The 17,085-nt window shown below is 36.5% G+C and overlaps 1 protein-coding gene across 7 annotated transcripts in view; it reads left to right on the top strand.

Annotated features, from left to right (window-relative positions):
* The window catches only part of mctp1a (multiple C2 domains, transmembrane 1a), a 127,155-nt gene that overhangs the window by 21,279 nt on the left and 88,791 nt on the right, over positions 1–17,085 (top strand). Inside the window, exon 1 of one of the 7 annotated variants that reach the window (XM_043240784.1) lies at positions 5,492–5,640. The exons of 5 other annotated variants lie outside the window; for them this stretch is intronic. In XM_043240784.1, coding sequence (XP_043096719.1) covers positions 5,599–5,640 — 42 coding nt within the window. In that variant the 5' untranslated portion in view covers positions 5,492–5,598. One more of the 7 variants, XM_043240786.1, reaches the window with a different exon arrangement.

Raw genomic sequence — 17,085 nt, 5'->3', positions numbered from 1 at the left:
ATATCTATAATTTCACTTTTGGCATAGTTGCAGTACAAGCTAAAGTTGTGTACTCAAAGTTTACTACTGTTTTACTAAAAAATACAATTTTATATAGTAGAAAGTGCGGCAATTTAGTCCCAAGGAATATTGAAATAGCACACTTACAAGTATACCACAATTACACAGATATTGTATGCTTGCTACATGAAGTATACTTGAACTTTACTTAAGTGTACTTAATAAAATAAACTTGAAGTATACTAAGGGTTTTAGCATTTGGCCTGACTTATATATTAATGTCCTTGAGTTACATCTGATCAGAAGTTGAAGTACAGGAGGCCCTGAGAACATGGTGTGCTGTATCTGCCAGTTCTCTGTGCCTCATCCGCAGCGAACGAAACAGCCGTTATCTCTGAGCACACTGATATCATCAAGTAGCTGCATGAGGTGGACCACAGGAAGTGCTACAGCATTCTGTCATCTGTTGTGTAAGTCCCTGGTACAATATTTTTAGTAGAAAAGGTACAAATCAGATTTCCAATAGGAATATTTAGAAAGTGTAAATTCATATTTGATTTAAAATCACTTTTTTTTCTGGAAATTAGTCCTGTTTCTGCTGCTGCATGCTTGATTTAAATCCTGCATGGTTCATCACAGAAACATGTTATCATGTTTTAAGACAACATCTGTATTGCAAACTGTATTTCTGCCATTGATGTTTTTAGCGTAGACATTCCAAATCAAAGTCTCTGGCACAGAAACCAACACAGACAAAAAATGTAACAAGACAAATCAGATCTGAACATATGCGATGCACAGTGTGGCCAGTCAGTCATTTAGATGAATCCCAATCAGATACACAAATAATTGGATTTGGGCTGACAGTGCGAACAAGGCTAGTGTGTTGTGTATGTTTCTGTTTTAATGGGTTTGGAAAGGCTTACTGTTGCAATGAAGTGTCCCATTATGATGGAGCTGCTTGGAATGATTTTATGCATTTGTATTTGTAATACAAAACTGCATAAATGCACTGGTTATGTTGATGAATTGTGCACTCCTACAGTACCTGCTGTGAAATTCCAGACGAGCACTTGTGTGTGGGTGTGCATATGAACGTCTAAGACATTTTTGCTCATAAAGGAGTAGGATGTCGTGCTTGTGTGTGCAGCAGTACACTGTTCACATAATGTATACACCGTTATAAAGGAATATTCTGGGTTAAATACAGCTTAAGATCTTTTGACATCATCTGTGGCGATTATCGCAGAAAATTATTTCAGCCTCTCCATTTGTGCCCAAGCTAAAATCTATGTACAGTATTGCACTTACATTGGGAACATTCTTTTCCTTTTTCCTAAACAAACGCTTAAAATTGGTGAACTGGTAAATTGGTGCTGAATTTGTATAAATTTGTGTAATTTCATTCATACATTTTGCCCAACTGAGGTCATGGTTTAGGAGTGGACCCTCACACATACACATATATATATTTTTCCTAGAATTCATAAATTTTCATATAAAACTGCCAAACAGAAAGCAAATTAGCTAGATTTTCTTATTAGATTGTGTTGCCATAAACTCACGGATCAAACTGTCTACCAAGAAAAGTATTCACCTCAATTCAAATAATTTTTGTATTGTAATTACTTTTGATTTAAATGAATAGTTCATGCTTAATATTTCAACGATTTAACAAACGTATTGTTTTTAACAAGCTTAAATATGTATCAAAACATTCTGGAATAATCATCAGAATACCACATGCTAAAACTTTATTTATATAGTATTCAATTAAAACGTGCATTATCATGGCAGATTTTAACCATGAATATTCCTATATTGATAGAAACATAATGTAAAAAAATTATTTAGCCTAACCAAACCTGCATACTTTAAAAAATATATATGTATATATTCTGAAATTATTATAAAACCATGTGTCTCCATCATCCTTTAATTACATTTCTAATAAGAATAAGAATTATGACCTGTAATTACATGACATTATCTCACTGACTCTTTGACCTTCTGTCTTCTGATTGTCTGATCCCTCTTTTTCTGCCAATCATTGCACAATTTCCTCGTTTCATTGGCTGCACTCCAAGGTAATTATATGGCCTGTGCCTTTGGTCATTGTGGCACATTAGGTGTTACAAGGACAAGTATGTGAGCATTCAGTGCATCCTACAGTCTGACTGAATGCAGGTGTATTCAGTTAAAGCTCCAAGATGTCCCAGTCTCTACATTTCCATTCCACTGAGGGTCTAGATAGCTCTGTTGCATTGCTCTCTGTTGTCATGGCAGACATTATGCTTCTTGTTTTTTATGTATATGTTTGTTTAAAACTAGAATACATTTTATTCATGTCAACTCGTTTAATTTTAGCATGTTATTAAGTGTATTTGGTCTGTAATATACATAAGAGACATAGCGGATCTAGACAGGTGGAGCTGGGCAGGTGGACGTTTTCTGAACTAATTGGTAGTAGACTGCATTTAATGCAGAGGTCTCTCAACTTTCCTTCTGCAATATAGAGGGAATTGTTTATTCAGTATTTTGAAAGGTGGACTGTTCAAACAGCAATAACACAAGAATTGTTTTGCCTGTTTTTCAAGCTGGGCTTTGATGCACATCTAACAGTGAGCTGGCGAAAACCACAGCACTGATGTCTACCTTGAGAACAGCTCCAAAGTGTCCTGTGTTCCACGCTACAGGATGTTTCCCTCTGATCTTCCTGACTTAATGAGCCATATGGTGGATGTGCCAGGCAATACAACCAAATGACTGCCAGTGCTCGGGTGTTATTGATGCTTATTTCAAAATACCAGATATGTGCGTAATTTGTAGGATCTCAGTAGGATCTGTGAGGTGACATACAGTACTTCTCTATTTAACCCTGAAAGTTATTGAACCCTGCTTGTTTTTGTAGGAGAGAGCAGCACTGATATTTGGGGCTTCAGAGAGGACACTTGAGTTCCACATGATGAAAATTTGATTGCTTTATATAAGAGTACTTTAGTAGAGATGGGAGATGGATGGGGCTCCCTGAGAATTCCTGTTCTTGTGATGTGGCAGTGAGTTTCTGGAATCAGAGGGAATCCTCAATCAAAAGAAGAGTGAGGCTTCTTCCACTGGAAATGTGAACTGCTACATCACAAGTAAAAAATACCATTTATTCATTTTTAGGCATGACTGATGCTCATTCCAAGGACTAAAACACTGCACTGCCAGTTTTGCTCCATTTCGAGTTGATTTAACGTTGATGCTAGATTTATTATTGATTTGTTATTGATAATATTCCATTGCATCCAAGTACGTCCAAGAATATCATTACTTATGTTATTGTTGTCTTAAAATTTGGTACATATGCTGAAGGAGACAGATTTCTCAGTGGCTTACATTTCACCTAACATAACTTGAGGTGCAAAACTGAGTCTGCTTGCTGACACTGTTTATAAAACCACCCCCATTTCTACAAATTTCTGCAGTCGCTCCATCTCCCACCCCATCCTCGGCAGCTAATGAGAGTCATAAAGTAGGTGTGGGTTTTTCCATGCAACAAAACTGACCCATTTTCATGATGTGGGAAATCCACACTCTTTCTATTGAGGCATTTCTACAGGAATCCATTTAAGATTAATAGTGGTTAATGGATGGCCTCTTACAGATCCTTCACACACTCACGGTCCATAAAAGTTGCAATTATGGTGCTATTTACTGAGGGTTCAATTAGTAACTGTAGATAGTGGAATTAACTCTATTGATCAGGTAGTTCAAATACTAATTGCATACATTTTAAAAGCCAAAACTTCTGCTTCAAATGAAACATAATGCCATTAATATGGATGAGTTCCGTAAGTTTATGTATGTGCTGGTGTGATGGGAACTTTAAAAACAGGTGTTGCACGACATATAACAAAATTCACGGTTTGGGAGTCACAGATTGTATCAAATTTCAAAAGAGCAGAAAATGGTTCCTTCTTTTATACAACAGCAAAAATAAAGGTCAAACAAGTGAACCGTCAATAAGAAAAATAGGAAAAAATAAGAGTACAAATAAACGTGTACAAATGATCGACTATGATCTGTTTGAGTGAATCAAAAAAGGAATTTTGTATCACGATTTAAAACAATAATTAATTTAATTTAGCCTTAAATATTAGAAACATATTTGAATCCCCATATTAGACAAAAAAAAAATTTTTTAAGTTCTCTAGATATCATTTTTGATTGCATTAGTATTTACAGGAAAGTATATTAATTTACCTTTATATGATTGAGCTTCATATGATGAACCTTGAGGAGCACCATGAAATCACCATGCCATTAAATTCAGTTATATGCTTTATCTGAATTAAACTAAGTATTTAAATTAAATATATAGGTTATGAATTTAATTGAGTGACTGAATAGTTTCAGCATCATTTCTACAAATGGCTTGAATGGGATAATTTATTTTGGTGGCATTTTGCTGAAGGAGAGGGAATAAAAGTAGAGATCTAGAAGGTGAAAATGAGTAGTGAAAAAAGATGAAAAGGAGAAGCTAGGGGGCAATATTACTGGATAAAAGGTTGACGATGATGTAGTGGGGAGCAATGGTAGCTTAAATGAGAAATGGGGAAAGATTCAGAAGGAAAGGAACGGTAAAATTAGACTTGAAATTGGACTAGGAGTAAAACTTAAAGGAATATGAATACGAATAAAAGGAATATTTGGTTTTCATTTACTTACCCTCATGTCATTATAAATGTATGTGACTTTTTTTCTGTAGAAGACAAAAGAAGATATTTTGAGGAATGTTGGTATACATGGTTTTGGTTTTAAACTTTTGAGTTTGGAGGGACATGAGGTTGAGTAAATGGTGGAATTTTAAAGAAACCAAAGTGACAGTTTGGTGTAGTTGATTAAAGAAACATACATTTGGGTAAGGAAAAAACTATCTTAAGTTTAAACACTGATCATTTTCTTTTCAGCTGAACCAATGAACGTCTTAAATGTATACATCTTCAGATTCAAAGACAGAATTGAGGTTTCAATCAGTAAAAAGTAAAAAAAGGATATCTGCAGCTAATGTATTTTCAGGGAATAACATTGATACATAGTCCCGTGCCTTAAAAAAGATTTAGAGTACATAGCACAAAACAATAGGCCTTTTTTGAAGTTGAAACGACATGATCAGTACAAGTTGCCTTTCTTTTTGCTTCAGTGGTAAAACTGTACATTTTGGGAAACAGGAATGGTAAAACGGTAGAGACTGCAGACAGAGGGGCTCTCTCGCCTTAAATGCTCTACAGCAGCTCATTAAAGTTCATTCTCCAGGGTCCTGAGAAGCACTACTTTACAAATTTACAGTACAGCTTCCTGAAACCCATACCTTTGTATATCAAAATCAGCAGTCTCATGGGAGTGGGTAGCCATTGAGAGATGTTTGATAAGTTCAGTAGAATTGCTTCCTGTCTCTTCTGACAGTTGGCTGCTACGTGCACTGTATGCATATGTGTGCGTGTGTCTGTGTGAGTGAGGCGGGCTCCCGCTCATATAGGGCAGCGAACCAGAGGCAGACTCAGCAGTGGCAGCGGCAGCAGTGTGAGGACTCTTCTTCATCTCTGTGGCTGGATGTTAGCACTCTCTCTCTCCTCTGTGGGACAAAAACTGTCTGTATGTATGCTCTCTTCCATCCTCTCTTGAAGCTTTCCTTTTAGCTGTACTGCAGATGGAGTCCTCCGTGGCACGCGTGTGGCATGGAGCCTGTGTGAATAGGGAGTTTAATCTTCTGTTAACGTTGGTGCGTTCAGCTGAGTGATGGAATCGAAAAGTCAAGCTCAGGTAAAATAGCTATTTCTTTTGCATTCGAAATATTTGTGCGTTTTTGATAAACACGGGCCAGTTGGGAGAATGTTTCAATGTGTTGTTTTCACAAGGGACTGTGTTTATTCTTGGGATAGTGTTTGGTTTCTAAAAGCGTGCGGTTGGAACTTGAGAGGGATATTATGGATGGCACAAAAGGAGTGCTCGAAGGGAAGAGATAAAAGAGGAGTGAGGTGTGGAGAAGGAGAGGAAAAGGGGTGGGAGACCGGGGGGATTCCTGCTGTTTGTTTTCGTTTTTTCCTCACAGAGACAGCTGTCAGGTTTTTTTTTTTACACCCAGACAGCTGATAGCTGGAGAACAACAGCAATATCAGGCAGCATCCTGTGAAAAGATCACAGGGAAGTGTTTTCTCAAGCCTGTGAATGATAGTGGAGGAAACACCCCGGGCTGCAGGATGCGTTTAATAGTGAATTTCTAGGTGCTTTGATGAAATTGGTATGTACCTGATGTGTTTAGTTCATTTTACCAAAAGTCGGAATGGGGCTTGTCGGATGTTTCCTCATCAAACAATAACCAAATGATTGCATAAATGTATACGTGAAAACATGCAAAAATGTGACATTATGAGAAATTGTTCAATGCAATAGGAGTCGTATTTCATATAGGCATGCTGTGGAAAGTTTGAGTTTAAACAACAAGCACAATAGGGACAATAGGAGCAGGCATTGTAGTGCTTCTTGGTTTGAGTGCCAAAAAGCTTTAAAATCAAATATTTTTGGCATATTAGCAGCCATTAAGTACAGTATATAACTTATTTGAAGCAGATACAATAAAACCAGAAGTACATGGCAGATGCTCCTTAATAAAACCCATTCAACTGCTAATAAAGAACAAATCAAGTAGTATTTTAGTGGCTTCTATCATTTAGCACAAGACTGCACCAAATACTATTAAGCTTTGGACACAGAGCCTTTGTAAAGGATAATTAAATGTTGATTTATCTATTTTGCTATCTTAACTGCATAATTTGGTACATTTTATTGTTTGTGTTCTACTGTTTTCTGCCTGCCTAAACTCATTAGAACAGATCTGCGGTCCACTAGTTGAGGGCCACTAGCCTATATAATGGACAAATGCTGACATTTGCTAAACAATCTTGTTTAATCCCCAGTAAGTCTCCGGGGAACTGAAAATCCAGTCTGGCAGTTACACAGTATTTATGAATCGTTATTGATTATGCTGCACTTAATGTATGAAGTGGGATATAGACAGCAAAAGCATTCCTGCAATTCAGAATAGGAAGAGAGGGAAGAATGCTAATGTGAGAGCTGCTCTCAGGATGAATTAATTTGCTAAATTCTTCTCTGTCACATAGAGAAGAGTCTCATAACTTGATTTGGCATTGGAATTATTTATTCATGTGTACAACTCCTCAGCAGGTGGACTGACCCTGTCTCACCTCCTTCATAGTCGGTCTCTCTGTCCTTTCATCATTTCCTCCGATCATCCGCTTTTTTTGGTCTAATGTACCTGATAGAGATATTATGCAGCAATTAGTTCCAGTCCACTAATTTGATTGGTTGACTGAGCCAACAGCACTGGAATATTTAACCTTTTTTTTTTTTTTTTTTTTAACTCTCCTCTTGTCTGCCTCTTGTGTTCCAATTCAATAGTTTGCAACTTTGAAACTGAACTGTTTTTGCTGGCACTGCAGAAATGCTCAAAATACCTGAGAATATTGTTTTTAAAAGGTCGGTTACTTGATATTAACTTCTTGGGGTTTTTTTTAACCATGCCATAAAGCAATATCACACTCGAGTGATAACATCTACTGAGGTCAAACCTGAAGTCTTTGTAATGGTTTCTTGAGTTTATTTTGTGTGGCAAGATAGCAGCGAAAAATTTGAGGTGTTTGTCATGTCAAGCAGCATGCACAGCCAATCAGACACGAATCTGCTGTGATTACTGAGTCAGCTGATTGCAGTGGGGATAAAAAGACTGGCCATAGTCTAGGATACAGGCGACTGAGTATCCCATCACAATGAAAAATTAACAATGAGATCTCTTTAAAGGGGTACTCCACCTAAAACAAGTACATACTCTGATTTACTTACCCCCGTGCTCTCCCATGTTTCTTCAGATGAACACAAATTAAAAAGAATCCTCTTTGTGAGCCAACATAATGCAATTGTATAAGACCTTTAAAATTGGTAAAATTGGTAAGTAAATGTGCTCAGAAGCAAAATGTGTGTGTTTGTGACAGAGAGAGAATATTAGTTTACTATAAATCATTGCTTTCGGCAAACTGTCATATGAGTTGATATCAATACCAACACGTGTGTTGTGAAACAAAATAAGAGAAGCACCAGAACTCATTTTATAACTTTAAATATTTAAAATATGAGATCTTTTAGTTTCATGAGATATTGAGCCATCAGCTGGGACCATATGGATTACTGTGGTACCGTTTTTTTTTTTTTTTTTTTTAAACATCATTGATGGACCCATACATAAGCATTATATGGGCTCATGAAGAAGATTTATTTCTGTTTTCAACAGAGGAAAGTACTTTTATTAAATATAGAGCTGTATAAGCGGCATGCAAATTATTTGGAAATTTTACTGCAGTTAGATTTATCGGTATACAAAGTTAGGATGCAGAAGCTGGTAATTCATATGTATAAAATCATATCAAATTTATCCAAAAACTTTCTTTTCTGTTCTGTTTTCTTGCTCTATATTCATTACGTGTCAGCAATGATGTGATTTTTCGTGTGGTTTTGTGCGAGTTTCTGCGATTATTTCTAATAAGGAATTTTAGGAGAATTTGATGCTTAATTGAAATGATTAAAGTATTACAGAAATATTGAATAACCCATTAAGTTTCCTGAGCTATGAAAGAGCAACCTCTGATTCTGAGTAACACAGTTTTCCTCTGGGATATTCTGCACAGGTGAGATAAGGGGGACGAGACATAAAACCTTGCATGTCTCCAGATTCGTGCTGCTTTTGTTGTAATCAATGCTGCAAAAAGCAGAAAATGTCCACTCGTTTATAGTTTTAGTCATTCTCCAGAGTCTCAAGTTTGGTCTTTTTTTAATGTCTGTATGTTAACACTGCACTTAAGCTTAGACTAGACCCATCACTAGGCCTGTATTATTTGATCTGATTGCAATGCGTCCAGATAAGGAAAATAAAAGTATGTAAAAAAAGAGTCATCGTATATGAAGGTGTCAAAAGCAAACCTGAATCCATTTATGCAATATCAGCAGCACATGACACTTTCATGACACATGCACATGTCTACAATTTCACAACAGTGCTATAGTCGCTCTAATGCTGGATGTCTGCCAGCCCTACCTGTCTCTGTCTATCTATTCTCATCTCATCCCTCACCCTCTCTCTGTTTCACCTGTCTTGGTCATACAGTTTGACTTGTCACTCTGGGAGCCTTTGTTCCTTATCCCCTGTACGTCTGTCTGGAAGGCTCAAGTGCATTCCTTCTCTCCCTCCTACATTCTGGCTTTACCTGTCAAAAGTTTTCAGTTTATGTGGACACATTTCCAGGTTACTATTTCTGTTTTCGCTATGACCTTTTATTTCTTGTGATCTTTCAGTTAACATCCATGAATTCAAACAGTTACACTGTTACGCCACTTTTGCACATGATATTTCAGCACGATATCCCGAGTGTTCAGTACACACATTTTCTTGATCTTTCTCACATCCCCCTCTCTAACACATTTCCTCTCTTACACCTTTCTCTTTATCTCTCTCTCTCTCTGTGTATTCATGTGCACAATGTGTGTCAGACCCAGCTGTTTTTTTTTTTTTTTTTTTTTTCAGTGGAGCTGTGTTGGTCTGTGGGGATAGATTGCCTGTCATGGTGCTTCCCTGCTGCTTTGCTTTATTCCAGGTCACTGCGACCTTCCTCACCTGTAGTTTCTACTCAGACTCGGCATCCTGATCTGAGTGCTGTTAAGGCCTGATGCTGGCTTCTTCACACTGTGCAAATGAATAAATGCCTTGTAACATTGTATCTACTATTTGGGACTTTTTCCATTGGGAATTGATTCGATTGTTGTTGTTTGCTATAACTGCTGTGAGAGGCGGGTTTTTGGTGCACGTCATAAGAGAAGAGATGATTTTTTATTTAAAAATCGCTAGGACACATAAATACAAAATGTGTATAGAAATCGTTTGCAATAAACACTACACTATTCCTTAGTTCTCATTGAAGGTATTTTGTTATTGTGCTGATGTGCTCTTTTATTTATATCGGTTTTCAAAAAAGCAGCATCTTCATTTTGATATAGTGTCCTGCTCAAACAACCAGCTCTGTGGATTTGTAAGACTCTAGCATGCAGTGACTCTCCCAGCCACTAGGTGGTTCCAGTGGTGTATACAGTTCTTGATGTTAGTGCTAATCAGGTTCATTTGTAACACCTGTGGACTGGTCTATTTAAGCAAGCTTCTCTCAGTGAATTATGTTCAGTCTTGGACCTTTAATGGATGTATTTCCAGTTTTTTCATTTACGCAAGTTTCTGCTGCTTTTGTTTTCTTTCTACCGTGTTAAATACCCAGTAAAAGCTGTTTTTTCATTTACCAAACAATGTTAATCTGCTCTGCCAACTTCATCTGTCCTCAGGATCTTTTCCTTGATGTGTTCGATCCCAGCGCTAAGGCAGTTTTGCATGTACTCTGTTAAATTCCAGTATCTGAGTTTGCCACAAAACCTCACAGCATGATGGACCCTCCTCTTCCAGTAGCTTCTTTCTGTTCTTATCTGCACTACTGCAAACAATTTTGTTTCCGGTCCAAACAACTCAATCTTAGTTTCATCTGTCCTCAGGACATTATTGATGTTCTTTTGAGTTATAAACTTTTTCATCACTCTTCCATTGAGCTGTTCCTATTGCACAGATGTACAATGACATTATCAGCAGCAAGATGTTCTTGGAGTGCCTTTGTTTCCTTCACAAGGACTCTTCCTCTGGTTTTCCATTTTCTAACTATATTTTTGACTGTGGAGACTTCAAACCTTTGCGATAACTTTTTGCATCCTTCTTTTAATACATTAATACATCATTCTAGTTTTTAGGTCATTAGAGAGTTCTTTTGAGGCTCTCATGTTGCTATTTTCCAGTAGGAATCAAGGATAAACACAACTATTCATCCACCCTAAATATCCTTTTTAATAATCAGTTGCACCTGTGTTTGCAGCATTATGGTTCATTGATTCAATCAAATCAGTTTTGTGTTGCAGTCAATCAGCATGAAGTGACTACAGGTATTCAAATCCCCACAAATGAGAGACATTTGCATAGCCTATTTTACTTTTTTGAAAAACATCACATAATCCAGTTTTATCTAGAATCAGAAAGGCATAATACTATGATCTTTTGTTGCAGAAAGAGCACATTATTATGCAGTCTTAGAGTGCTGCCCAAACCTTTGTATGAATGGTAAAGATTGATACATACAACATGTATTCTATATGTATATATTCTATATCTTATTTTAAATATTTACACAGGTAAATATTTACACAATTTTAGATGAGATGTCTACTATATCTGCAACATTGTTTAATGTTGCAGTGCAGTGTAGGAGTCAGATCTTGGCAGTGCAAAGATATTTCTAATCAGCTAGCCTATCCCCGGTTGTTTTCCCAACAGAGATGCAAATTAGGAGAAGGCTTAGGTGGAATGTTTAGATACCTAATATAATCTTTGTTTAAAGCATCAAATTGCTTTCTTTTTTGGTTAGTTCACCATAGAAGTGAGTGTCTAGACACAATTGGTACTTTTATGACTATATCATTGTTTATTAAAAAAAAGTATGATATTGTGCTTATGATATTTTTGTGTTCATGGCAAATGCTCTCTCGACAAATGTCATGTCAACAAGCATTCTTTTCACATTCATTTAAACCAAATATCATGGACTAGACAGTGGGAGGACATGAGCAGCCGTTAGCTTGACTCCTGCTTCCCACCTTCCTCTTATGCTTTTCTTCAGCTTTCCCTCCTCTCTACTCTCTTGCTCATCAGAAAAGCAAGTCTGACTATATGGCTCCAATGAAGAGCCACACCTTATTAATCTTGTATCTTTTACACTGCATGATACAACCAAAGAATGTCATGATAAGCTTTTCCCTTTGGTCTAATTCTGCACACGCCCAGGTCAAACACATACCGACCCCAGTCTGTCCGTCTGGAGCATGTCCATCTCTGGAATAGCCAGACCGGTCTTCTCACCCTGGCACCATCTGCTGGCCCTGCTGGCCCTCCTCACTGCAGCTGGTTCCGGAAGGGTGAAAGTGGGTTAGGCATGTGCTCTGGGCCTCTGGGTCAGGGGTGGATGCATCGGGATTGGAGGGGTTTAATAGAGGTTTATAATAGTCACAGTAGCCAGAGGCAATAGTCTATTATAGATGGTGGCTCCCTCAGGGCCCGCTCGTGGATCTACAGAACTACAATATTAGGGCAGAAATGAATAGAAACAGAAATATGGAACATTCTCAAATCAGAATTATGGGGCTTATATACGTATCTGTTTTGGGAAAATTGCTTTAAGTGCCACCCTGTCACTTGGAGTTGGGCAGCCATACTATATAAATCTTATTTTAGTAGAAGTACAACTTTTAATTGGAAATCAAAGCTGCTTTGTTGTGTTCTCATTAATTCAGCGTCCCAGATATATTTCGAATGCAAGATATTTATTGTTTAGTTGTGGTTGCACAAGCAAACTCCACTTGAGGTTGCCGTTGTGAAGGAAACAGCTCCAGAAGCAGTGTAAGATTACATAAGAGTTTGTTGGCATTAATATTTGATGGATTGTAGGTGGACAGAGAGGTCTGTGTTGAAGTCTGTGCAGAGAAATGCACTCACTTTGGAAAATCACTTAATGGATAAAAACTGAAGGGGTCATTTATGAAGTAATGAGACAGAAGTGGATTAGACACTTTTATCACTAGTCCAGATGACAATATGCTATCATTACATGTGGTATATAGCTAATAATGTGCTGCTGTAGATGTGGGAGAAGATCTCTGAACTTTTACAAGAGGATGTTATTTAGGCTGCTATTTAAAATCTGAATGATCTGACAGGAAAACAACAAACTGTAAGTAAGTGTTTGCTACTCATTTCACATGCAAAGAGTTTATCCTTAGTCTTTACCCAGTAAACCAGGAAAGTCATGTGAAGTTATTGCCTTTTAATACCTCTTCTGTAAAATAACCCCATCTTAATTTACAGAAGCTAAGATTGCTGTGGAAAACAGGGGCCTTGTAATCAAAAAGGTAAAGAACCAATGTTTTATCTACACGAATAATGATTATGTGTTGTCCTACTTTGGTCTTTGACATCAGTTGACTTGGCAAGAGCTGTGTACAAGGTTTTTGATGCTGGTGTAACAAGCCTCATCTCATATTATTACATCAATTGGGGAGATTGCAGTCCCCCAAGAGAAAGTATACAAGCATCAGAGGTTAAAGGGTGGCAAAATACATTTTGTGAGTGAGCATACAACATACTCACTCTTGGTGCCATCAACGGCGGAGTTTGTTGACTAATGGTGGAAGTTCCTATGAATTAACCATGTAAGATTAGCGGTGTAGTTGGTGCTATTACTTTTCACAGAGTTGTCTTGGTATCATTAAGTCTTATACAGGCTCCAGTAAGTGCTTGTTACATATTTTATTGTCTAAATAGATTGCCGTGCTGAAGATTGTTGAAGCCGCTGCCTAAATTGCTTATTGATTAAAGTGAGTGAATAGCCGGTTGGGAAGTGGCATATTCTCCAGAGATGGCGTTAACCGGCACTGCGTTGTCTGGGCTCACTTTGATTACAGACTAAATCATTTGGTCATTTAGATAAAGTATCTGCCCACAGTTAACTGGTTTTAATATAATATGGAAAATCCAATTAGCTGTGGGCTTTGATCTGAGGAGCCGCAGATTTTTTTTTCCCTAATGTGTCTTTGGTTCTTAATTGTTTGTATAGAATATTTGCCTTTAGTGAAACTCCTTCGGTTTATAATAAATGACCGCTAGCTTGTCTTGGTCAAAATGTTTAAACATTTCTCCTCCACTTCTATCTAAATCATTTTTGTTCTACAAAGCTTTGTCAATCCCTCATTTCCAGGACACTCCAGGTGTATTACCTCACACTTTAGAATAGAGAACATTTACTCAATATTAACAATTTTTTCTTCAATAAATGTGCTGCTTATCAGTAATGAGTAAGGTGATTCTTAAGTTTAGTTATGTGGGAGTTTAGTTATCAGGAATGTAGAATACTGCATTAATATGTGCTTAATTACTACTAATAAATGGCAAAAACTCTAATAATATATATGCTAATAAGCAGCTAAGAGACCATAAAATAAAGTGTTACCTATAGGCTTAGACATGTAGAATATGGCCATGTACAATATGTGCTTTATAAGTAATAAACTGCCAATATGTTAAAAAAGCCATGCTAATAGGCAACTAGAATTGGGCCCTTTATGTGACACTGAAGACTTATTCAGCTTTACCATAACAAGAATATATTATATATTAATATATTTAAAAAAAAAAAAAAATGTTATTTTAAACTATGAAAATATTTAACAATATAGATTTTTTTATTAAAGTAGTTGGTGAGAATTTGTGTGTAAAATAGATTCTCAAGCTGTAACATTCAGATACTGTTTTGCTCATTTCCAGACTATGAAATCAAAAGCGTGCATACTGCTTGTTATCCTGATTACTGATGGCAGATAACGCTATGAATTACCTCAAAAATCATAACAATCCCATGAAGTATCAAAATACGCTGATTCCCACCAGACCTCAAACAAACAACCACAATGCTACTGAGGGTTCAGAATGCTTTGGCCATACTTCAGGCTGTATCTTCAGATATACTGTTGTTTAGAACAATTATGAAAAGATGTTTCATGGTAAATCTATTCATTTACATCTTTCACACAATTATTATTTCCTGCAGTGTTTCACACTTTTCATTAGTATCATCTTGTTTTCTAGGCTCTAAGGGCATCATTGATTAGATGTCCTGATCTTCTTCCTTCAGGCTTTTTTATCATCATCAGTCATATTTACTGATGAGCTCGCCTGAACCAGCCTTGCTTATAAACGTTTTTTTTTTTTTTCTTAGAACTTAATAAATGTGTTTTTACAGGAAATGGGACGTTCTCTGTTGTCATAGGTTGTTGACAAGTTTAGGATTTATCTACCCTTAAATTTCACATTCAAAGTAAGTACTTTACTAGCTTTACAATACACAAGGTGTCATATTACATACTTAATAATTACTTTTTGCTATGGATTGAAATCAAAAGTTCAATCCATATATTTTGTTATTGTGAATGTTTTATTGTGAGTGTTATTGTTTATTGTGTTATTGTTGTTATTGTTTTGTAGTAAAAAACTTTTGTCATCAAAGTCCAGTTAAAAGTGAACAAACGTTATGCAGTTAGTATGATTAGCATGTTTAGTATGCGGTTTATGAAATTTCAGTGACTTTCGATTCACATTTTACTGTGTGCTCAATACAGTTTAATCTATAAGTAAGTGTTTTGGCCACTACAACAAGATTTAAACAACTATTTGAAAGGATTTAAAGATAATAGGTTACTGTTTTATTCAAAAAGTTCCTTAAAAGCGATTTTCAAGATTTCATTAGTAATTTTGACAATGTTTGTAGTAGCTGTCAAAACTATTTTGCAACTAGCAACTATTTTGCAAGTCTATTTGTTGTGTTTTTTTAATGACTAATTTTGACTTAAAAATACATTGTTGCTGTTACTTTATGGGTAAATGAATTAATAAACGAATGGCTGCTTTACATGTTACTCCGATGTGCAAGGTATGACAATTTCCTCTTTGAATGGAGCTAAATCTGAGTGATCATTTTTTTCACAGTTAATTAGGAGTCACAGAATGTCTTCATGACATTTTTCTGTCCAAGGTCGTTAGTGAAGTTCTCACACTATCCTCAAGCTCATTAGCAGATCTGTTCCATCCATTCACTTGACATATTAGCATCTGGCTCCAAAGGGTCAAGTGTGTTTCGTTGGTTTCATCCAGTTACATGAATTTCTTTAATGCAACCATTAAAATAATACAAGGTTGGGCACTGTGAAGGAAATAAAAAAAGAATGATTATTTGTTAAATATTAAAGAATATAATTTCTTTCTTTATCTTCAAGTCTCATAGTGAATAGCATACTGCAGATGTGCCGCCTATTTTACAATTACATCATTTCTTATTATTGTACATTTATTGTACATTTCTATGTAAATACTATATATTTTACTTAATATTTTCCTTCCTTTGCAAGTGTAGATTGAATTGGCTCATATTCCTGTCAGAGGATCTGTTTTGGACAGAACTTGTACTGTCCTTAATAATCCTAATAGTAGATTCTGCTGATGAAAGCTATACACTACACAGCTTTTAAAAGAGTTATAGGTTTTTTGTGTACTTTTGTGTAAAATCTGTCAACTCTGATCAACATCTGCAAACTGTCTTTGCCTTCCAGCGTAGTGCTTTATACTCCAGACTTCAAATTAGGTGGGAAATTAGACAAAAGTTGTCTAGTGTTTTTCATCCTTCAAAATATGAATCTGGCCTCAGAAAGTCAACGTTATTTATCAATTGTTGTTTTGTAACTAGCAGTCAAGAGACACTTCTGTTTGAAGCCAGAATGGTAAAGGTAGTGAGATTATTATCAAGACGAGAGATCATGACTCATCAGAACCAAACCTTCAGGTCTTTTGAAAGAAAACAACTTTCACACTGATTCATTCAGAGCATGCCTCAGATTTTATCACTAAAACATTTGCTTTTTGCCACAGGGAAAAGGTAAAACAAATATGATAGTAAGATACGTGCATTTTAGTCATCAGATGATATGGCTTTTTAGCCCCACACATTTATGAGAACAATATTGTTCTCAAGTGAATGTGGGTTTAATATTAGACACGTCATCAAACTACTTGACAGAATCTGACTCACTCGATTTCCGTAGACGTTTTCTGAGGCTTAATTTGAGGATCTACTGTCCATTTATCACTTAACATCATTACAGTGAATTTTCTTTCGTCCACCATCACGCTGGGTGCCACTTTGATTATCCGCTTTGTAATTGTAGCACTTCTCTGTTGGCAAACAGAGAAGCGTTACATAAGCAGCATGATAAAAGTCCCCGTGGATTCGTTTATGCTGTATGGAGTTTATAAAACCCCACAGTGCCTGTGTTTCAGCCCAGCCTGTCTCT

Source organism: Puntigrus tetrazona, chromosome 5 (genome assembly GCF_018831695.1).
Source record: "Puntigrus tetrazona isolate hp1 chromosome 5, ASM1883169v1, whole genome shotgun sequence".
In the NCBI taxonomy this organism is placed as follows: domain Eukaryota; kingdom Metazoa; phylum Chordata; class Actinopteri; order Cypriniformes; family Cyprinidae; genus Puntigrus; species Puntigrus tetrazona.
The sequence above is the reverse complement of the archived record's forward strand: the minus strand, read 5'-3'. Positions and strand labels throughout refer to the sequence as shown.